Here is a 23,201-nt window from a genome sequence, read left to right on the forward strand (position 1 = left end):
GGGGTTCGTTCTCAGCGATACCTATCACCCAGAGGAACTGTGAGAACAGAGCTTTAGCATCCCTCGTATTTAAGGAATGGCAGCTGTCATTGTCTCCTTGAGTGCAGCCACTCCTCTGCGGCCCCAACTGGGCCGTCGCCCAAAGCTCCATTGAAAGGTGGTCTGGAAAGAGAGAGAGAGAGACGGTATCTTGGCAGGGCCCAGTTTGGCACGGACTTTGGATAAGGGCTCTGACAGCAGCGGCAGCTGCTCAGAGACCTTCCTTTCCAAAGACATTGGACCCTAGGGGGCCAGAATCGCCCGATTCTAAAGAATGCCTTTGACAGAGAATCCGGAACGGTCGCCAGTTCCGTGCGACCCCGTGCGTACGTGCCAATCTCAGGTTTGGCCCCGGTAGGGTAGCCGACCCCTCGGAGGCGCTGCCTTCGGCCCCATCTGGAGCGCTGTCTGCCTTCCCTTCTGGGCACTATATTGTAGAAAGGGCACTGCCAGACTGGAGCGGGTCCAGAGAAAGACGGCCAAGGGTAGTGAGGGGATCGGGCCATGCAGAAGAGGAGCGGCCCTTGGAACCGGGGAAGAGGAGAGTGACAGTTGTCCTGGAAGGTCTTTCCAGTCTACGAAGGGAGATCAGGTTTTTCCTGCATGGCCGCAGAGGACAGAAGTTAAAGCCGCAGGGAAAGGTGCCGAGAAGCTTTTTGTTTGGTTGGCTTTTAGGGTATTGAGGTTCTGCATAGCTCCCAAAAGCATAAAAGGCAGGGCCTGCGTACAGCATCGAGTATCTGCCGGCCTGGAAGGCAGCAGAGCTGGCTTTCAGTGCTTCTCTCGTCACCTGTGTGACTCCAAGAGCAGATCACTTCCCTCTGAGCCTCGGTTTCCTCCTCTGTAAGAGGGAGTTGGATTAGATTATCTAGAAGACTTTGATCCTAACCAGTAGACATAGGCTATGGTGGGGCATGGATGGTTGACGCTTAGCTGGTGAGTACTTGTTCCAATGATTCCATTCCATCCTGTTTCCCCCAGCAGGTCGCCCCCTCTCGCTGTCATCTCCACTCTCAGTGATTTTCAGTCAGTCTCTGTGCTCTCCCTCCTGTCTGCAAATATCCCCGTGCTCTTTCAGACGTCCCCAACGATCTCTTAGTTGCCCTTTCTCAATCTTCATTCTCCTTGACTTCTCTGTGACCTTTGACACGGTGGGTCACCCTGTCCCCCTTCTCTATTACTGTAGAGGGCACCACCGGCCTCCCAGTCCCAGTCCCTGAGGCTCACAAGCCAGGTGTGTTTCTGAACTTCTCGTTATCTCTTACCCTCCCAGGGCCCCGCTCTCGGCAAGCTTGGCGATTTCACCTTTGCAGCCATCTTGCAGATGTGCTCCTGTCCGACCTCGGGGACTGTGCCCCCAGCCCGGCACGGGACCTCATCACCTCGTAGCTCTATTACTGTAATTGCAGCCTTAACCCTATCCCTCCTTGCCCCTAACTACTGATTTCCCTGGCTTGTTTTAAGCCCACAGTGTTCTTCATTTCAGAGCATCCTCCCCTCTTAATGATTTCTTATTTCTCCTGTGCAGAGCTTGCTTTGTATGTATTTCCTCCCCGATTCGATTGTAAACTCCTTGTGGCCAGGGACTGTCATCAGTATCCCCAGAACTTCGCCTGCTGCCTGGCACATCTTAGTCACTTAATAAATGTTGATTGAATTAATGTCCTTGAGGAGCTTGGGATCCCAGAAGCTCAGAGAGAGGAGGACTCTGGAAAGGCAGACACAAATCCTGAGGAAAGGACCCCCGGCAGCGATCCCCTAGTCTCCCCTTGCTGGCCGCTGGCGATGCTGGGAAACTCCCACCTCTCCAAGCAGCCCCGGTCCCCACTCTGGACCGTGACCATTTGGAAACCTGCCTGATGTTGAGTTGGTCTGCGCTTCCTGTGTCGCTCCAGAGGAACGCTTGGCCAGGGTCATCCAGGGAGCGGATCTGGTCAGGAACGTGACAACTGAGAGCCACAGTCATGTCGAACCAGTGGAGAATCGCCTTTGTTCTGGTTTTCTTTCAGTTTCCTATCACCTTCGTTGCCGAATAGACGAAGTGATCGCGTTACAGAGTAGTGCGATTGAGTGCATTCATGAAATACACAGCTGGAAGGATCTGGGAGCATCTGGACAGAGAAACCATGGGCTGAATCCACTAAAAGTGAAATTCAACAGGGCTTAGTGTGAAGTCTGGCACTTGGGTATAAAAGATTAAATCCCGAAGTGTAAGATGGGGGAGGTAGACATGGTTAGGCAGCTGGTAGTCTGAAAAGGATCTGGGGTTTTCAGTGGACTGCAAGCTCAGTGGGAGCCAGCAGTGCCCAAAAATCTCATATAACCATGGTTTACATTAAGTGTTGGGATAGAACTTCCAGAAGGAGAGCGAGGCGCAGGGAGATGAACTGACTTTTTGGAAGTACCTTCTGCCCCTAAGGTCTCTCCCTTGATCGGAGGACTTTACAGAACTCCCACTTAAGCAAGGTGTGCGGGCCGGCCACCGTCTCATCGGACTTCCCCTCTCCTGCCCCTTCTGGCTGCCCTCTCCCCTTTTCATCTTCCTTTTATATATTCTTTCCCCTTCCCTCCATTAGAATATAAGTTCCTTGAAAGCAAAGACTGTCTTTCTTTTTCTGCTTATTTCCTGTTCTTAACGCGGTGCTGGAACAGAGTAAGCTCTTGATAAATGCTTGTTGACTGACTGAGTGACTTGCCCGTGCTCACAATAGGATCGTGGCCGTAGAGCCGGAAGGGACCTTCTCATTTTGGAAATGGAAAAACTGAGGCCCGGGAAGGTGAAGTGACTTGTTTTGCATGGGTGGTAAGCTTCCAAGGGGGGATTTGAACCAAGTTCCTCTGACTCCAGATTCCCAGAAAGCATTCAGCTACGCTGGCTGACACGAAAGTTGAACCCTCCAGCAAGTGCTGTATTTCAGGTAGTTCTCCATCTCTGCGCAGAAGGGAGAAGTGTGTATTTCTTCCCAGGGCCAAACTTGGTCAGGATCATTGCACAGTAGTCCACCTCAGTCAATCATTCCTTGTGTTGGAACGGTCTTGCGTCCTTCCCCGTTCGGAGAACTGTGCGTGTCCTTCTCTGCATCTTTCCTCTGTCCAGAATGGGACGTGGGACGTGGGACCAAGAGAATGAGGAAGAGGGAAATGAGAACAGGGATCGAAACATAATTACTGAGAACTGGCAGGGACCTCAAAAGGTCCTAGTCGGGAGGGAGAGACAATAGCTAAACAAATTGGGATAAATAAGACTGTTGTTTCACCGATACTTTAAAAAGGAAGAGGGTCATCCTTCCCATCATCACTCCCTCGGCACTTCGGCAGGTACGGAGTACTTGACACACTGCCTGACATAATACGGGCTTGGTGAATGTTGGTTTGCCTTTCAACGATCCATCGAGGCAGGCAGGGAGTGCAGCTAATATTTTCCCCATTCTAGAAAGGGAGGAAACAGACTTTGAAAAGTTTTAGGGATCACAGGATTTTAGAGCTAGAAACTTAGACCTTCCTCGCTTTACAGATAAAGTGGCAATTTGTAATTCGCCCTAAGCAGCTGGGTAGGAAGCGGCAGAATCAGGATTTGAACCCGCCTCTCCTATTTGTAAATGGCATGTTCTTTGCACCCTCGCAGAGCCTCCTCTTCTCTCTGTGACCAGCCTAGGGTCTCCTCACAGAATGATGTGAGAAATAGAGCCCCCGACTACTAGGCTCACTCAAATGTGCTCCTCGGATCATTTCTTCTCTTCACTCTTGTCTGGTGAACATTGCCCACCGATCAGAGGTACTCTCTTGTTTGTTTCACAAGGAAATAGGATGGAGAGCTAGAAGGGATCTCAGAAGATATACCTACTACAACTCCTCTCCCCATTTTACAGAGGGGGAATCTGAGGCCCAGAGTAGTGACATGACTTTCCAAGGTCATCCAGCAGCAGAGACAGGATGTCTTTGTTCTAAAATCCTAAATAGTATTTTATTTTTCCAAATACACGTAGAGATCGTTTTCGACATTCATTTTGGTAAAACCTCGTGTAACAACATCTAAAAGATGAAAAATACTATGTTGCGCTCCATATTCGGTCTCTGACTACGGATGGCACTTTCCATCCCGAGTCTATTGGAATTGCCTTGAATCACCACATTGTTGAGAAGAGTCAAGTCCACCAGAGTTGATCATCATGTAAAGCTGTTGTTAACATGTATGATGTAGGGAGACAGGATTTCAATCCGGGCCCTTTGGTGCCAGAGCCAGAGCTTTATCCACCGAGTCCCACTGCTTTTCTCTTCTGTTGCCATATGCTTGCCGACCTAGTGTTTCCTTTGTTCCTCATAATACTCTTTACCCCCTCTCCTCAAAAATCTTCAGTGGCTTCCCACATACAATTCAGACTCCTTTCTCTGGCATTCAAGACCCCTTATAATCTTGCCCTACCTCTATTTCCAAGCTTAACAAAGTCTGATTTTCACCACTACCTACCCTTTAACTGAATGGAACTCCACTCTGTTCCCTCCCCCCTTCCCAACATCCGGGGCGCCTTCTGACACAGCTTCCCATTCCTTTCTTTCCCAATTTTTAAAGTCAAGTTCAAATGCCACCTCCTCTAGGAAGTCTTCCTTAATCCCCTTGTTGTAATGGCCTTCCCCCTCAGGCACTGAGGGAGGGGACTGTGTAACCATGGGCCACTTAACAAATCAGTCCCCCAGGAAACCTTCAAAGAAAAGGATTTTTTTTTAAAAATCTGGGCTCATAGTCTCATGCCCTATCCCTTGATATATATGTATTTTTTAGGTCTTGGTTGTGTGGGCACATTTCTAGGTTGCCTGACCTATATATAGACATGCAGGATGTCTCAAAAGTTAATGTATGTTGACTATTGAGTCACTTGTGAGGAAGTGGGGGGAAAGTTCTGGCCTTTGGCATCAGAAGGACTGGCTTTCAGTCTACCATTTCCGAGCCCACTCCTCTTAACCTCAGTTGCCTTATCTGTAAAAATGGAGGTAATGCTTGTACTGCCTCTCATGAGTTTAATCGACCTGAAAATGAATTTAAATAGTATAGATTTTTACTGGAACAAAAGAATTAAGTAAATTGATTGCTTCTGGTGAATTGTAGGGAAGGGAACTTGAGAAGCTCCTTTTAGAGAGATATATGTTATATCTCGCGTTGCACTATGTGGCACTCTGCCCTAGGCCGTCATAGTGGCTCACTACCAAGAGCCCAAGGAGAAGGGAAGCTTTTGTGGGGGCAGGGCACCAGTTTCTCTTCAGTGGAGCTGTGGGCAGTCTGGGATTGTCCTTTTGGACAAGTTTCCCTCTAACCCTCTCGGCCTCTTGGGGGCAGTACCATAAAGAAGGAAAGACATCCCATTTAAGTGACAGGATTGGAGTTTGAAACTCCATCTTGCCAACTGTGTGACCACTTTGGGCCTGCTTTGCTGGGTGGAAAGAGTCCGATCAGGGTTTCTTTTTCTACTCTCAACCCTTTTTTGCCTGAGAAATTTAAAAATGACCTCAGGTATATTAAATAGGTCTACTACGCATACGAATAATAAATCATAAAGAAATTTATTTTTAAACAATTCTTTGGTATACAGATAATTTGATCTTTTCTTAAAGATGAAAGCAAGTTTGCATACGAATGAGATGGATGTGCTTGTTTCTTGTTGCAATAAAGAGTTAAATCTTGATACTTCTTACTGTTGCCGAATATCCTCACAATTCCCACCTTCGGTTCCAGTTACCCACATGGCCTTGTGACCCACAGGATAAGAAGCTTTAGAGTAGCTGATGACCTCTGAGACCCCAGCGCTAAATCAATTATTTTTCAGTGTCTTCTAATGCCTTTGTTTCCAGCTCTGATGTTCTCTGTACTAAGATTCCCAGGAAGAGTGTTTTTAGAGCTGGAAACACCCCGAAGTAGGACAAATAAACTAGCTGGAGAAAAGTATTCCGGAAATCTCTACACCTCGGGGTACAATGATTGTTTTATTATGAAAGCTACAATAAATGTTAATCATGCAGATTAAATGGAAAACTGTTGTTTGCCCACACTTTTGGAGAGCCCGTTGTTAAACATGTACCAGCAACCCCCCAGCCACAGGAAACTACAAGACCAGTTTATTCCATCCCTTTCTCAACCCCCCAAGTGAGAAGGGCCTTGCCAGGTGCCAGTTACTCATCCCTTAGTATGAATGAGCTACATGTGACCTCTCTCTTTATGCTGGATGGTTTTCTGAGCCCGATCTCTTCCTGCCCCAGTCAACAGGTGGGGTGACGGGAAGAAAGGACAGAAGGAAGAGCCAAAGAAGCATTTCTCAGGGACCTATTGTGTGCTAGGCGCTATGCTAAGCACTTTATCTCATAGAGTCCTTCCTGCCCGAGGTAGCTGAAATGGAGACACCATTGGATCTTTCCCCATTGAATGAAGTAAGGGACTTTTTCAGGTAACAACTGAAAGAGAGGAGCTCGTGCCAGCCCCTGTGAATCGTGGGAATAAAAACACCAGAAAGAGAAGGTAGGAAGACAAGAGGGAGCAGGGGAAAGTAATCATTGGTCCACTAGTCAGTCTATAAACATTCTTCTAGTTGCTTGTTGCCCCCACTGTGCCTCCTCATTGGCATAAATGGCCCAGAGAGGGCCCCTGGCCTCCAGTGGAGCTCCCCACGGGAAGTAAGGCTGCTGCAAGGGGCTGGGAGGCCTACAGTGACTCTGGAGCAAATGAGACAAATTCACGTGGATGGCCCAACCTCCAAACCAGGAATCCAAAGGTTAATTAGGAAAAAACGGTCCTCTGCTGGGTTGTCACACAAAGAGAGAGGTTAAAGGCGGCTGGCTTTCCCCGGAACAGCCCTGTCTATCCTCTCTCCTCGGCCTTTATGTCTAAATGGATTTTCATCAATAAGGGCCATGAAGAATAACATTCTGTTCAAAAACAGTTTGCCGAGACCCCCTCTGAGTGAGGCCCTGTGCTAGGTGTCGGGCCGGGACTTCGTGGAACACACGGAATGGGGACATTGGAGAACCACCAGCGTAGAGATGGTGGTTAAATCCATGGGAGCTGACGAGATTCCCCAGGTGAAGAAATTGTTCCCGCTCGTGACCCTTTTTTTTCGTGAGAAAGTTTTACGTGACCCCAGGTGTATGGGCGTATAAAATAGTATACACATCAAACATTTACTGATAATCAATCAGAAGTTCGTGACCCCCACATTTAGTTACAAGACCCCATATGGAGGTGATTCCAGGACATGCTCTAGAAGAGGATCCAGCCTAGGAGAAGAAGGAGTGGTTGGACAGGTAGGCGGAGAACCTGGGGAGAGAGAAGGTATCCGGCACTGTGCTAGAACCCAGGGACAGAAAAATTAAAAGCAAACTGCCCCTGCCCTCAAGCAGATGGGAGCCAAGGGGTATGTGTATATCGGGTGGGTGAATGAGGCACAAGGCTAGAAAGGTAAGTGAAAGCAGAGGGCCTTGAATACCAGAGTCTAGACTTTAGATTAAAAAAAAAAAAAAAAAAAGGCAGGATTTGGCCTCGCAGCCTGTTTTTCCTGAGATTCTGTCAGAATAGCTCTCTGGGCCTCAGTTTCATCACTTGTAAAACAAATTCATTGGACCAGGTGTTCCTTCCTTTCCACACTGAGAGTCAATGGGACATTTAAGAAAAGTGGCTTTAAGAGGCCGGCTATTTCAGTCTCCTGCCAAGAGGGACAGTGGACATCTAGGCAGAGTGATTGGCTGGCTGCTAGGGGAGGAGGTGAGACGGACAGGGGGAGGGTTCCCAGAACTCCTCAAGTACCAGAAAGCAACTACTTAACCCACCTACACACTCCAGAGCACCAGCACCCCACTCTCTACCCCCCACCCCCAGCCAAGCCCTTTTGGGCCTTTGGCTGCGCTCAGCCGGGAGCCCTTGGCTGGCAGGACTCGACGTTAATAGTGCGAGGGCTTACTATATGGGGCCTTGGCAAGGCAAGGCTTTTCTATGAAGGAGAGAGAATGGGGTTGTAGCCGAGGAAGGGATCTCAAAGGAGCATCTGTTGGCATCCCTTTTCTCCAAACAGAAATAGGCATACCTTGCCCATTCCCTGAGGCTGCTCCGGAGATGACAGAACCATTATAGACTCTAGAGACTGTTGAATCCAAGCCATTCCTTTGACAGAGAAGGAAACTGAGGCCCAGTGATGGGAAGTGGCTGGTCCCAGGTGACACATGGGACCATAGGGATTGTGAAGTGGAACTCCCTCAGATGAATGGAGGAAAATGAGGCCCAGGAAAAGGGACTTTGGTGCCCAAGGTCACACCTAAGCTCCAAGATCTAGAGCATGAAAGGACCTTGGAAGCCATCGAGTCCAACTCCCCTATTTGGCAGAGGGGGAAACTGAGGTCCAAGGAGGGAAGGGGACTTGGCAGGATTCTTCTCATGATCTGGTCTTTGTGCTTGGTCTAGCTCTCTCCCAAGGTTACTCAAATCCTTTGTTCTGGGGGCTTGGCTTCCAAGGTTGAAATCTAGATTTGAAGATTTGTTCTGGGATGGAAAGTGGGCCCGGAGAATAGACTCTGATGGGAAGTGGGGCTTTTGTCAGGCACTCTCACAGGAGAGAGAGGCTGTATGCCATAGTAGAGAGAGAGCCTGTCTTGATGTCAGAAAGACTTGGCCACCAGACTCGCCCCTGACATATGCTGTCTGACTTAGATCCATCAACTTCTGAATCCAAGTCACTCTCAAAGAATGATCATTGGTTGTAATCAGTCAGTTAACAAGCACTTATTAAGTACTTAATGTATGCCAAGAACTTTGCCAAAACTGGTTTAATGGAGTGCCTGGCTTGCAAGGGTAGAGGAAATGTCTTCATGTGGATACCCTAGCCCCAGTAAAATCACATCTCTGCCCCCCAAAAAAGCCATAGGAGACCAAGAGGCAGTGTGGCACGGGGGTAGCCAGGAAGACTTAGGTCTGATCCTTTCTAGCTGTGCGACCCTGAACAAGAGATTTCCTTTCTGAGCCTCCCTGGTTGCGCTGCCGAATCTCGAACTCTTTCTGTATTCGTGGGACCTGGTCGTATTCCTCTCCCGGCAGAGGCTTGTGGAGATGACCCACATACATCCCCACAGACTGGGCTGCCGGGCCCCGCCAGACATAGTTAAGTTTGGCAGGTTGGCAGCAGGGATGTGATTTTTTTTTTTTTGTCCATAGCAGCGCACGGATGATCTGTTTTGTAATCCCCACAATAAGAGACCAACCTTGTGAGTCTTCCTAAGGGAAGACGTAATATCAGCCTAGGAATCAAAGCATCCTATAATGCCCAGCTTCTGAAACTGGGGTTCGTGATCCCTTATGGGGTCTTGTAACTGAATGTGGTGGGGGGGGGTCACAAAGCTATGATTCATTATCAGTAAGTGTTTCATTTTTGGATACCTATACTTAGGTTTGCATAAAAATTTCTTGGGAGAAAAGAAGTCATGAGTGGGAAAAGTTTGGAGACATCCTGCTCTGATAGATGGACTGAAAGTGACCTTGGAACGATCCAGGCCAGCGACCTTCAAAGTATGGTCTTCTCAGGAGGGCCATAAGGCCAAGATGATTTTCCTAATAATTCCAAGATGTTTAATTTCGAATACAGTCAATGGATAGAGACAATCCACCTAAACACAAATTCTTTGGAAGGGCCTCAAAGGTTTTTTAAGGTTTTAAGCATTATCCTGATAGCAAAAAGTTTGAGATCAGATACCCTTCATATCCTTTGACTTCACTGAAGGGTACATGCAGATAATGCTCTAGAAGATAGCTTCAGGTCCAGCTTCAGACACCTGCCGAGTTGTGGGACTCTGAACAGGTTCTCGTTCTCGTTTAGGGGTGGGTGGCCTTCGTTCTGTGCTGACGGAGAAGACTAAAGTTTCCCCACCTCCTGATATTTGATACGGATTCATTTACTGGGGGGTGGGAACCCAGGGGAGGCACCCCTCAGTGGATTCATGCAGTTCTTGGGAAAGGGAACTTTGGCCTTGTTCAAGGGGGGTTAGCTACCAGTCTTTCCTGCCCGCTTCCCACAAGGCCCAGAGAAGATCACGTCGATTCCCCGGTTCCCCCCTCCCAAACTGAATGTAGGGAACGGAGTTCATCTTCAAGCAGTGCAGCACAGCAGGGCCTTGGAACTTACAACTCGAGACTTTAAGGGTCCTTCATTATGTTCACAGGGCCTTCTCTCTGCAGCCGCGCTAGCAGCATCTTTGGGCCGTAGCAGGCCCCAAGTCGCGGTCAGAAGATTGAAATCAGAGGATCTTAGATCTCCTGCAGGGAGAAATCTCAGAAACCCCATTTTACAGATGAGGAAACTGAGGTGCAGGGAAGAAATGGGACCTAGGTAAGACAAAACCTAGGTTCAAAGACTCAGAAAGGATCTAATCGACCTTCCTCACGTTACACTTGAGGAAACAGGTGGCACCTTGCTTCAGGTTATACAGTGAGTGGCATAAACTGTATCTCTAGGCCAGGCCTCGGTTTCCTTATCTGTGAAATGAAAAGAGTGGTCCTAACTCCCGAAGTCCCTTCCTGCTCTCAATCGATGAACCTTGGCTATTTTGTGCAAATCTCTGAGGGCTCGAGACACCCAATTTCAGAGACTATTTCTGCTACTAAGGAGCTATCTGAACAGGGCTGAAAATTGCAGCTTCAGTTTCTTCTTCCTCACAGGCTGGTGGTGATGCTCAGATAAAATGATTCCGTCAATTGTAAACAGCTCTTCTTCTTACGAAGGAAGAAGCTTCCCTTGAGGCTTTTGGAATCTGATCTAGAGCTGACCCCAGTAATAGACAAAAGGGTCAGTCCATTCCTGACCCACAAAGAGAAGAAGCGGGGTTAGTCACAGGGCCTGATTCAGGATAAAGTAGCCAGGTCAACACTTTCTCTTGACCCTCATTCATTTACTTTGTCCCCACTTGCCATGGGGAGAGTCCTAGATCTGCTCCTGCTGGACCCATGGGGCAGACCCGATTTCCTGACTGCAGGATAGCAGTTGGTCTCCAAATTTAAGAGCGATCACCACGCGTCAGATCTGATAGAAGCCCCGGAGAACATCGGGTTCGCTCCCTACAACGTCCCCGACAAATGATTGTTTCACCTTCTCTTGAATCCTTCCTGAGATGGGAAGCTCTCTGTCAAGGTAGCCAGCCCAACACTTTGGGATAGCGCTGCTCGTTAGACCTTTTTTCAGATCTGCTTTTGTACCTTCTGCCTTCTGCTGTTTGGCCCAGGCAGGATTAGATGCAGAACCCTGGGCTTTGAGTAGGGGGACCCGACTTTCAGCATCAGATCTGGCATGATCTAACTGAGGTATCATGGCAAAAATTCTTAGCTCTCTGAACCTCAGTTTCCTTATGGTAGAAATGACAACTCCAGCCCACTTCCTAGAGCTGCTGAGAAGATTCTGCAGAAAGATGCTTGGGTATTACTGACATGGGAGGGCTTTTTATCTCCGGGGGAAGAATACAGCCCTCAATTACATTCTGCTTTCTTTCTGCAACTGATTTTCTCTTTTTGGTTTCCATTTGTTAGGCCAAGTCCCCCCAACCCTGTAGAGGGGGCCCGTTCCTGTATGGGCCTTGGGGCTGATGGCCCTTCTCGGCAGGCAACCACTCTGCTTGGACAGGTTGAGCAGGCGGGGGGCACCTCCGGTCTCCCCTGGGACCGTCGGGGACAGCAATCACAGTAAGAATAGCAATAGCTACCCTGAAATGCTATGCCTGTCTCCTGGCATCCTCTTGTTCCTGGAGATCTAAGAAATACAGGCCGGGGGAAGAGAAAAGCATTTAGATAACTACACCTTCGGTGGCCAGCCACTGTGCCAAATGCTTTACAAATCTCATCTCGTTTGAGTGGGAAATGCTATTATTATTTCTATTTTGTAAGTGAGGAAACTGAGGCAGACAGGTGAAGTGACTTGCCAGGGTCACACATTTAAGTTAAATATCTAAACTCGGGCCTTTCGGATTCCAGGCCCGGTATTTTCTGGCTCACTGTGCCACCCAGCTGCCAAATAGGTGGGGTGACACACAGTGGCGAGCTAGCTCAACCCAGAACCCAGAGGATCGTTGGCTTGTCAAGTAGGACTGCAGAGTAAACTGCCTGTTAGCACAATATACAGCGACGCAGAAGTACCGGTATTAGACCAGCTGGAAATGCAGACGGGGCTGACCAGTAATATGGGTGGATCATGAGTGTGTGCGTGAGGAAATGATGCATGTGTCTGTTAGAAGAAAATGGGAAACATCTCTGACCAGGAATGGACCAAGGCTTTTCCTACTGGGTCTTGTTTCTTTGTCTGTTTTTGTCAGTGATATCCTCGGCTGGCCTTTTCTCTATCCTCATTTTCCTTGACCTGCAGTCCCAGCTTTTGACACTCTTGATCCATCCTCTCCTCCTTGATCCTCTCTTCTCTTTCTGCTTGTTCCTTCTCTCTCTCTCCTTTGCTGGACTCTTCTCTAGATCATGCCCTTGAACCATAGGTGTCTCTCAGGATTCAGACCTGAGGCCTGTTCTCCTCTTCCTTTAGACCACTTCATTCGCCGATCTCACCTACTCCCATGGATTTAATTCTCATTTCTGCCGCTGATGCTCCAACCCTCTGCTGAGCCCCGATCTTGTATCTTCAACTGCCTTTCCCATATCTCAACTTGATATCCAGTAGAAATCTCAGACTCAACATGTCCCAAACTGAACTCATTTTCTTTCTCCCCAAACCCTTTCCTCTTTCAAACTTCCCTGTCAAGGCTCAGAACTTCCACATCATCCCAGACTCCTCACTCTCACTCGGTCCACATGTCTGATCTTTTGTCCAAATTTGTCCTTTCTCACTTCATAGTCTCCTCTATGTCTATATCCTCTCCTCTCCATTCCCAGAGCCTTAGCCCTCCTTCAGGCTCTCATCACTTGTAACCTGTACTATTGCAATACCCTCCTAACTGGTCTTCCTGCCACATCAGCCAGAGGGATTTTCCTAAAATACATGTCTGCCCGTGTCACTCTCGACCTAATAAAATCCGGTAGCTCCATGGAACAAAGATAAACTTGTCTATATGGTATTTTAAGTTTTTCACAACTGGCCTCTGCTTTACCTTTTTTTTTTTTTTTTAATTTTTTATTATAGCTTTTTATTTACACGTTATCTGCATGGGTAATTTTACAGCATGGACAATGGCCAAACCTTTTGTTCCGATTTTTCTCTCCTTCCCCCATCCCCTCCTCCCGATGGCAGGTTGACCAATACATGTTAAGTATTTTTAAATTTTTTAATGCTAGCTTTTTATTTTCAAAACACATGCAAAGATAGTTTTCATCATTGACTGTTGCAAAACCTTGTACTCCCAAGTCTTCTCCCTAGCTCCCCCCATCCTCCCCTAGACAACAAGCAATCTAAACACGTGCAATTCTTTTAAACATATTTCTACACGTATCATTCCTGTTTTACCTTTCTCACCTTATTGCACATTAGTTTCCTCTACCCTGTGGTCTAGCCATACTGGCTTTCTTGCTGTTCTTCAAATATGGCATTCCATCTCCCGCTTCCATGCCATTGCTTCAGCTGTCTCCCACGCCTGGCACGTCTTCCCTTTTCACCGCACACCAGTGCTGCTTTTGCAGGAGCTCTTTCCTCATCCCTTCAGCTTTTAATGCCTGCCCCCAAGCCCTCCAACCCCATCTTCATTTGTCTCTGTTCTGTATCTATTTCTGTATTTATGTGTGTCCTCCATTAGAGTATAAGCTCTTTGGGGAGGAGGGATTGTTTACATTTCTATCTTTATATCCATTCCCAGGGGCCAGCACAAGGCTTGACATAGGGTGATTATTTATGAAATGCTTGCTGATTAATCGGTGACAGTTGGCAAAACACCTTAGGCTTTTATATCTCTCTGTTCCATGCTTTGCTTAATGATAATAAGCTCACCAAATTTAAATCACTCTGTTTTTGTATCTTTCAAGGAATCCTGCATGATTTAAATGCATGTATGCATAAAACATCTTTGCGTGGCACCTTTACCCAAAACTGACCCTATGCCAAAGAACTCGTTGGTAGATCCAGAAAGGATGAAAATGAAAGTCCAGAATTTTCTAATTAGAGAGAACCTCAGCAGTTGTCTAATAGGTTAGTGATCAATAGAGGCAGCCTAGAGTGCGCCATGGGGATCTTCTACTTGGGGAACACCTGGGCTTAAGACCTGCTATATACTGGCCGTACCAACCTGGGAAATCACTTAATCTTTCAGTGGCCCAAGCAACTCTTTGAGATGAGAAATTGCAAAGAAAAGCCACATCTTCGTTGGTAAAAGGACTTTTTTCTTTGGGAGTTCCCTGTGCTGGTCCAATCCAAAATGGTGGCGATGAAAACAATGATGATCAGAGGCTCACTTCACAAGGTTAAACTGTTGTCACATCTTTCAAGGAACCTTTTTCTTAGTCAGTAAGCACTAAACGTAGCGGGATCTTGTGTTCTCTACATCTTTCTGTCCCTAGTTGTAATGTTCTCTGGTTCCTGAGGGTCTCTGAAAGCAGCCTTCATTTCCGTATAGTAATCACCACAGGTACAGCCAGGTGTGAAAGTCCAAATCCTTTATTATCTCCTTGCCTGGGGTCCGGGCCAGCTTTCTTGAGGTCCTCCTGGTCTTGGTTTCTGTGGGAGAGGAGGAGGACCACCACCACCACCGTCTCTGTCTTTCCTAGTTCTGTCTCTCTCTGAGTTCACTCTCTTGTCATAGGTGTGAGTCTTGTGGAACTATATTAAGTATTAAGTCCATGGACTGAACTAGAGAACTCTTAGTCACCATGTTAAACTGGATAACCATTGTCTTTATCAATTCCAACGACTTAGCACCTTGTAAGAATTCTTATTTCAAGTTCTGGCCCATAACACCTAGTGATGGTCAAGGTGCATCTACTACAACATATTGCTTGTGAAACTCTACATATTCCTTTCTAATATTCCTGTCCCCTCGGTGCCAGGGGAGATTAATCTTCATTTAGATTGGCAAATAGGCATATGGGTCAGTAGTCATAGATTTGTGGGGTGTTTTTGTTTCTGTTTTTGTTTTTGTCATTGTTTTTGTCAATAATAATAGGATCTGAGGCTTTGTTACTGTTCCTCTCCCCCTTGAATTTTTGGTATCCTCTCCCAGATACTTTTTTCTTTTCTTTCAGGTACTTTGGGTCCCTGACAACCACAAATTGTATTGCCTGAAGCATGACTGTCCTTTGTGTATGTACTTGGTCTAACCTAACTCCTTTTCCCCTCTGTTTTCTTCAGTATGATTTATACTTTCTCCAGAAGTATATCAGGAACTGTGATGTGTTAACGGGGGTATATTGGAGCCAGCTTAAACCTCAAGAGCTGATAATTACATTTTCAGTGGAGACATTGACGCCAACTACAAATCAGGTCTTGTTTTGTTCATTGTCTAATCTCCGAAAATGAGGGAGAATATGTCCAGAGTAAACTTACAAGTTTGGCATTTTCAGACTTTTTTGGGGTGGGGAGAGTGACAAGAACCTCTTACCTTTACAAGAACATTTACCATCATACTCCTTGATGTCACAGTCCCACTCTGTGATTTATTGTCTTTGGGATCTATTGCCCTTGGGATGATACAAAGAGTTTATTATAGAGATTTTCCAGATCTTTTCCATCTTTCCTCTGTCTGTTGCTCTCCTTCCGGCTTTAAGCTGAAATGTCCTCAGGATAACTTTGCTTATTTGGGTCTGTCACCAAGGTTTCTTTAAATCAGTTTTTTTTTTTTTCCTTTTGCTGTCTCTGCTGTTTTATGAAATGATAGGTGCTAATAATCTTGCACATCCTTCTACATAAAATTTCACAAATGAGTTTATATTCTGAACTTGTTTTGCCCTTGGCTGCCCTCCACTTGGCAGTTCTATCAAGTGTTTGCTGATTGAGCCTCTCGTTAGGCTCTTTTGGTCTTCTCATTATGGCAGTTGATTTACATGAGTTATACTTCTATATGAAATAATTACCATCTTTGTCTATGTCCTTTCTTCCATACTACTTATTTTTCAGTGTCAATACTTGTTTAAGTAAGTAGATTAGAGTGTTAATTGCATGACAATCTCGTTCCTTTTTTTTTTTTTCCTGGCATTTTCATGCTGTTTTCTAACTTGCTCTTACTCTTTGTCTTTGCCGTGACTCGTCCGTGGTCTGACCTCTGCGAGACCGCCTCCTATGTCAGTAACGCGTGGTCTGGTAAAATTGTATCCGTCTGATTTTGGATGGTGGTTTGTGATTGCTCTGCCTGGCAGTTTATGATTCTTTTTATCGGATAAAGAATTCACGACATGCAGATGGGAAGCTTCTCTGGCCTCTCTCCTTCCTTATTCTAGAATGATATTTTCCACCATTGTCTTTCTAGCCTCCCATCTGTCCACCTTTGCATTGAAGTTATCGTGGCTCCGAGTGCATCCAAAATTGTTGATTTTGTTTGAAGGGCTTTATCGAATTTTTAATTGAATTTCTCTCTCTCTTCATCCTCGGCAACAGATGTCAGCGCATAAACCATGATTTTCGTGGTCTCCTTTTTGCAAAAACTACGCACGAGTGCCGCAAAAAAAAGATGATCGAGTGGAAGAGAGGGTGTTTCTTGTTGCTTTTGGCCACGTGCTAAAACCGATTTTGCCAATTCTTTTATTTGCCTTTTGTCTCCTGCTTTTGTTTACAGCGCAGATGTCCAGATCTGCTCGCTCCAGTCGTATGTCCACTTGTAAGGCATTGGGCAAGAAGCTCATTTTTTGAGGACCAGCAATTCAGTCGTTTGGTATTCATAGCCCATCTTTTTTTTTTTTTTTAAGTGTTATTTCTAGTATCATATGCCCATTATTGTGTTTTCCCCTGTTCTGCTATCATCACTGCAGTAACAGAAGGGGCTGCACCAAAGAGAGGGGTGTTGGGCATTTTTCTCTGCTTTGTGGGTTGCCATGGTCAAAGAATTCATTGCTAAGTTGGCCAGCTTAGTGATAGTGATGAGCCTTTCAGTTCTTAAATAGGCCGGTCTTTGAGAAGCAGACACAGTCTGTTGCTAGGCCTGAAAAGTTCTAGAGTATATAATTAGAATTTATGACTGACTTAATAGTCATTTGGGCTAGAGTGTAGCATGTATGTTATCATCCCTGTTTTGCAGATGAGGAGATTGGTCTCCAGGATAACGGCAGAACTGGGGCTCCAAGCCCCTAAATCAAATAATCTGACTTCAAAAATTCATCCTAGAACATGACCAAGGGTCCTCAGGCCTTTCCACTTAGGCTACGCTCTCATCATTGGAAGGTTTTTCCTGAGCTGATCCTCAGCTTACTTTTCTGTCACTTCTACCCATCCTGCTTCTTCCCAGTCACTGCTTCCTTGTCCAGATCTTCATCTATCATCCCTTTATATAATCCATTCTAGGTCCTTTGCAAACTCCATTCACTTTCCTTTTTTAAAAATTGAGACATTGGCCTTTCCCTGGCTTGCAGCATGCCTCCTGTTTCTAAGACAATGACTCAGCAATCACCCGTCAGTTCTCTAAGCACTTTGGGAGGCCGTGGTTTTGGAGGGAGGTTCTTCCAATTCCAAGGCTAAGCTGTTTTGCACTGGAGATGGAGTGTAAGGAAAAGAGAGGCCCTGACTGTAGTTGGGAAGCTAGTGCCCAGGTCCCTGAGGGAAGGGCTCTGGGGCTCCGGCTGCCCTCTTTTCTGTTGCTAGAAAGATGTTAATAACCCAGGAAGGATGGTGGCGGTGGTGAAGACCTGTACCTCCTCCTTGAAAAGAGCCCAGATGCCAGGAGACCCTCGGCAGCTCCTGAAGACATGGCTACTCCTGCTCTATTTTTCTCCCATGTGAAGTAGGCTGACTTACTGGCACTGAGCAAACAAAGGAATTTTATCATCTGAAGAGCATCGAGTTGTTCTGAGATGATTTCAGCTTGTAAGGGACAGTTTTCGTAGACTGAGGCACAGAGTTTGACTTGTTCAAGATCACTCAGCAGCAGAGATGGTACTACAGCCTTAGTAAATCGCTTGACCACCAGCCCATGCCACTGGCCTGATTTTTTTTTTTCCCTACCTTTAACCCAGCACAGCACATCTCAGGTCCTCTGGGTTTCCTACCCAGAATCCATTGGGATTTTGAGAAAACCTCCCAGTGGGGGCCCAAAGGATTACTACCAAGGTCTCTGGCCCCCTGGCACTCTTGTGACCCCCCCCCCTGGATTCCAAGTCTCTTCTGGGGCTTCTTTTGGGATGCCAAATTAGGATTCCCAGAAGTCCCAGTAACCATTGCCCTTCTGCCTCTTATCTTCTTCACTTGCTTCTTTTTTTCCCTTTTCTTTCCTCTCCCTCAGAAGTCCAGCTTACTTCTTTCTTCTCATCACCATTCTCCACTTTCCTATCTTCTCCAGCAAGGCCCACTTCTCTCTGACCTTTCTCCTTCTTCTCTTTCCTCATTTCTCTTCATCTTCCCTTTCTCCTTCCATTTGTTCTCTCCTCCCACCTTTCTGCTCATTTCTTCCCTCTCTTCCATATCTTTCCCTCTCCCACCCCAGGAAAAGAAATGAGTCCCAAGGGAAGGGACTTGCAGGACTGCCCACTTGATCACCAACCTAGAGCTGAAAGGAGCCTAATCATCTAGTGCAACCTGCTCATTGTACAGAGAGGGAAACTGAGGCCCCAGCTGAAATACTTACCCACAGGATCCTCCTGAAGATCCTAGAACTAGAGTTAGAAGGGACCTTCAATGTCAGCTAATCTCATTTTAAAGAAGAAACTGGGTCAAAGAGAAATGAAGGAATATGGCCCAGGTCTCACAAGCAGCAAGTGGAAAGGACCAGATTTGCGCTCAAGGCTTCTGTTTGCTTTTTCCATTTTGAACTGGGATTGTAAAGACCTGGGGGGGAGGGGGTTTGACTGCCCTGTACTGACTCAAGAGTTATAGCCTGTCATCTCTTCCCTCTCTCTAGTCATTCTTAGTGGTTTCCTATTTGTCTCTAACTGGGACCCTCCCAAGGTAACCTGAAAGCTGCCGTGTGTGATCTGAGCCTCCTTGCTCATTTTCTCTATCTCAAAAAGGCCAACAAGAGATCTGTGGGACAGCAGGCAAGAAATCTCCTGGCAAGAAATTCAGCTGACTTACTGGACATCTCTATTTGGGCTCTGGCCACTAGAGGACAGCCCAGGCACTCTTTCCCTGGGGAAAATGGTTGGCTCTTGGGATTCTGATCTGGGAGTAACTAGAGAAATTCATCATGATTCCTAGGTTAGCATTGTTTTCTAGATGAGAAAACTCCGTCCAGAGAGGGGCAAGTCATACGGTTGACTTTGGGACAGGGCTGTGACTCTAGCCTAAGGCTCCTGCTTTTCCCTACGCCATAGTTTCTGGGTAATGGTTCACAGTAGGGCCCAGGGCCATGAAGAAAAAGGATCGGACGGGCCAAAATAAACACGGATCCGAAAGGCAGCTTCATAGACACCCAGGAGAGGTTACCTCCCGTCCCCCATTCAAGGCTGGGCCTATCTAGCCTCTTCAAGCTTTGGTGGTAAGTAGTCCCTACAGGACTTGGAAACACCACAGGCGTGGGGTCAGGAGATCTGAGGAAGGACACTACCCGCCTTGTCATTAAGAAGTTGTATGTCCTTTTTTGGGCAAGCTACTTCACTTTTCAGCCCTCAGTTTCCAATCTTCTTCAAATGGGCCTGTACCTTACAGAATCCCATGTCGTAAAGCTTAACAACTATTTCCTCTGCTCTCTCCCTAAACTACCATTTCTCTCCACAAAACCCACTCACCATCCCTACTCCCCACTCCCCATTCCAGGCCCAGGGGCAGAACCCTTGCCCCTGACACACCCAAATCCCAGGTCTTGTGGAACCTGAACATTGTTGAGTACGGTTATTTTAGAATCATTCTCATAGAATCACCAACCAAACCTTTTTTTGGGGGGGGAGGGGGTGTAAATATGTGGCTCTGCTTGATATGAAGGACTTTGTTAGCCAGGAGCTACTGACACCTTTAGAAAGCTCCATTTGATTGGAAGGCAGGTGAACACATTCATCATCCATCTGGTTGGTCAATGAAGAAGCCAGGGATCGTGGGATAATTGGTCCAATTTTTTTTTATTGTTTTTAAAGCATTTTCATAGCTGAGAAACCCAAAACTCAGCTGAAATGGCTTGCCCAGATCACACAGGCAGCTGAGGTTTAAAGAAGAAAAGATTTAGTGTCAAATGGACTAAGTTTCAAATCCTAAGCTCTACCGTTTAGTTCTTGTATGACTTTGGACAGGGTCGTGAGTTTCTCCTCCCTTCCCCTGAGGAGATTGGCTTAGTTGATCCCAGCGGGTTCTGTGTAGATCTAGGATCCTGTGATCCAGGAACCCAGAGCCTCTGACTAAGTTAATTAACGTTTTGTCCACTGCATCCCAGTGCTTGCTGGGAGGATGCCAGTTTACTTCTCTATCGGCCCAATCAAAGGGTAATTAGGGACCAGACCAAGGAATCGGAGGGTGCATTTCAAGGCCAGAAAGAAATGTGTTTTCTACCGTCTATAGTGGAAGAGTCTATGTAGCATGCTTACAGGGCATCGGTTGACCAAATATTCCCCGCCTCCCTTGTCGGCCTGGGACCTTGGTTTCTTTTCTGGGCACTCTGTGGTAAAAAAAAAAAAATGCTGTGGCCTGGAGGGGGGCCCTTAGTTCCAGCCCTGTCAACTCAATCTCAGAAAATGTCATCTCCCTCTATGGGTCCAGATTTACTTAATGTAGTGAAGTGGAGAGGAAAGCCCCTGTTGGATCAGAAGTCAAATCGTTGCCAGGGAGAGAGATTTGGCACTTTGTGCTGCAAGGAGCCATAGCACCCGAGTGCAAATCCTCTCTTACTAACTCAGGCAAGTCATTTTACCTCGGTTTCCTCATCTGTCAGATAGAGTTGGAATAAATGAACTCCAATGATCCCATTACTTAGGACCTTAGGCAAGTGTTTTTCTGAGTCTGTTCCTCCCCAACAAAATGGAGGGATTGGACTAGATGGCCTCTGTAGGCCCTTCCAGCTCTGTCCTAAAGCCCCATGCTCATGGTTTGCGTATGTCACCTCACTTTGAGCCCCGGTTTCCAAATCTACAAAATGGGCCAGTTTTCAGGGTCTTTAAGCCATAGTCTATCAATGAAATTGCTTTCGTTGGTTGGTTCTCAGTTTCTTTATCTGGGAACTAAGGAGTTGGAGCAAATGCTCACTGTTATCTCTTCTAATTCATTCTCTCTTGATTGGGGCAGGGAGAGAAGCTGCTGGGTGGAATGGGAGCCTTGGGGCTTTATGGGTGGAAGTCTCGGCTTTGCATCCTGGGCCTCCACTTCCCAACGGCATGACCTTGGGTTGTCAGAACGTGGTATTTGCCGGGCGCCGGGCTAAGCAAGATAACGGGCCCCAGACCAAGCTCTGTGGACTGAGGGGCGTATCGGGCAAAACCCGAGCTCTCGATGGGAGGTCGTACTGAGCAAACCTCTCGTGGCTGAGCCTCGGTTTTCTGTAAAGAAGAGGGGGGTGGAAGGGATGCTCCGTCAGGGATCTACCGGCTTCCTTTGGCTCTGGGACCCTCTGTTGGCCTCAGTTTCCTCCCTTACAAAGTGACCCGGTTGGGCTCAGTATTCCCTTCTAGCGCTCTCTCTGATGACCCTAGTTGGACCTCAGTTGCCCGGTCTGTAAAAGGAGAGGACGGGACTCCACGGGCCTGAAGGGGCCCTCCGGCTCTGGAGCTTAGGACGCTCGGGTGACTCCCCAGCCGGGACTACCTTTTCCGTGCCCCTCTCTGGGCCTTTTTCCTCACCAGCCGCCGCGGCCCCGGCCTCCGTCCCGCTGCCTTTCCCAATCCTCCCCTCCATGGAAAAGCACCTCTTCAGTGGCTTGGGCCTTATGATTGACAGGTGGCCCTTCCCCCCTCCCCCTCCCGGCCGCACTAACCAATGGGGGCGCCTGTTAGTTTGCGTGACGAGCCGCTCCAGCTGTGGGGCTGCGCAGGCTGGGGGCCTCCGGGTGTGTGGGCTCAGGCGCTGGTGCGAGGCTGGGGCTGAGGCTGAGGGCGCTAGGCGAGGCAGGGCAGAGCTCGGTGGCAGCTTCGGGCTCGAGCGGGCAGCTGGAGGGCGAAGACCAGAGGAGAGGAGGGAAGGGGAGAAGCGAGCCGGGAACCCGAGCGGCGAGCTCAGAACCCGGGAGCCAAAGACGCCAGTGAGGTTTGCTTGGAGCTCCAGAGGGGAGGGGGGCCCAGAGTCTCGGGCTTCTCCTTTCTCTCCCGGGTTGGCCGGGCAGCATCTTCAGGTGCCGATCGGAAGTATGCTGGATTCCCCCGACTTGAGCGTGAGCTAAGCTTCCGCCAAGCAGCGGAGGAGAGGAGAGGAGAGCAGAGCAGAGCAGAGCAGCCTAATTTGGAGGCAGCGGGGGAAGCTAGCCGCGCGCCCTCTCCACGCCACGCCGCGCCACGTCGCGCCGCGCCCCACCCCAGTGCCCCCTCCATTTTCAGCCTCTCCCCTAGCATGCTGGATGTATGGACAGTTTGGCAGAGCAGAGATTGACGACTCCCAGCCTGCCGGCCCCACACCTGGAGCACTATAGTGTTCTGCATTGCACCATGACCCTGGACGTGCAAACCATCGTGGTGTTTGCTGTGATCGTGGTCCTCTTACTCGTCAATGTCATCCTCATGTTCTTCCTGGGGACCCGCTGAACGCTTGGACTGTGCGGTCAGTGGAGCTGCTGCTGCTGCTGCTGCTGCTGCTGCTGCTGCTGCTGCTGCTGCTGCTGCTGCTGCTGCTGCTGCTGCTGCTTGCTGCTCCGAGGGTTCCAGCCTCTGAATTCATCTGGAGGGAGACAGCGAGTGAGGAGGCGCAGAGACAGAGAGGGAGAGACACATACATACAGACACACACACACGAGACAGACAGAGGAGAAGCACAGAGACAGCTTTCTGCCCGGGGGGGAAGGCGCCTGGACTTTCAACATGGCCTCACTGTGATGTGTATGACGCTGGTATATTCTCTCCCTAAATCTTTTGTGGAGCCGTGTCTGGCGGAGGTAGCTAGGGCTTTTTTTGGATCTCCCCGGGCTGGGACTTCTCCCCAGCCTGTGTGTGGGTGCCGCTTGGCAGGGAGGGGGGTTGCGGG

The 23,201-nt window shown here is 47.9% G+C and overlaps 1 protein-coding gene across 6 annotated transcripts in view; it reads left to right on the top strand.

Moving 5' to 3' along the window:
* The window catches only part of ARHGEF9 (Cdc42 guanine nucleotide exchange factor 9), a 244,133-nt gene that overhangs the window by 108,070 nt on the left and 112,862 nt on the right, over positions 1 to 23,201 (top strand). The window contains exon 1 of one of the 6 annotated variants that reach the window (XM_051969024.1): positions 22,852 to 23,112. The exons of 3 other annotated variants lie outside the window; for them this stretch is intronic. In XM_051969024.1, the coding sequence (XP_051824984.1) occupies positions 23,053 to 23,112 (60 nt within the window). In that variant the 5' untranslated portion in view covers positions 22,852 to 23,052. Of the gene's footprint in view, positions 1 to 22,851; positions 23,113 to 23,201 lie in introns of those variants that run through there. 2 more of the 6 variants (XM_051969026.1, XM_051969027.1) reach the window with 2 other exon arrangements.

The sequence above is a fragment of the Antechinus flavipes genome, chromosome X (genome assembly GCF_016432865.1).
Source record: "Antechinus flavipes isolate AdamAnt ecotype Samford, QLD, Australia chromosome X, AdamAnt_v2, whole genome shotgun sequence".
Classification (NCBI taxonomy): domain Eukaryota; kingdom Metazoa; phylum Chordata; class Mammalia; order Dasyuromorphia; family Dasyuridae; genus Antechinus; species Antechinus flavipes.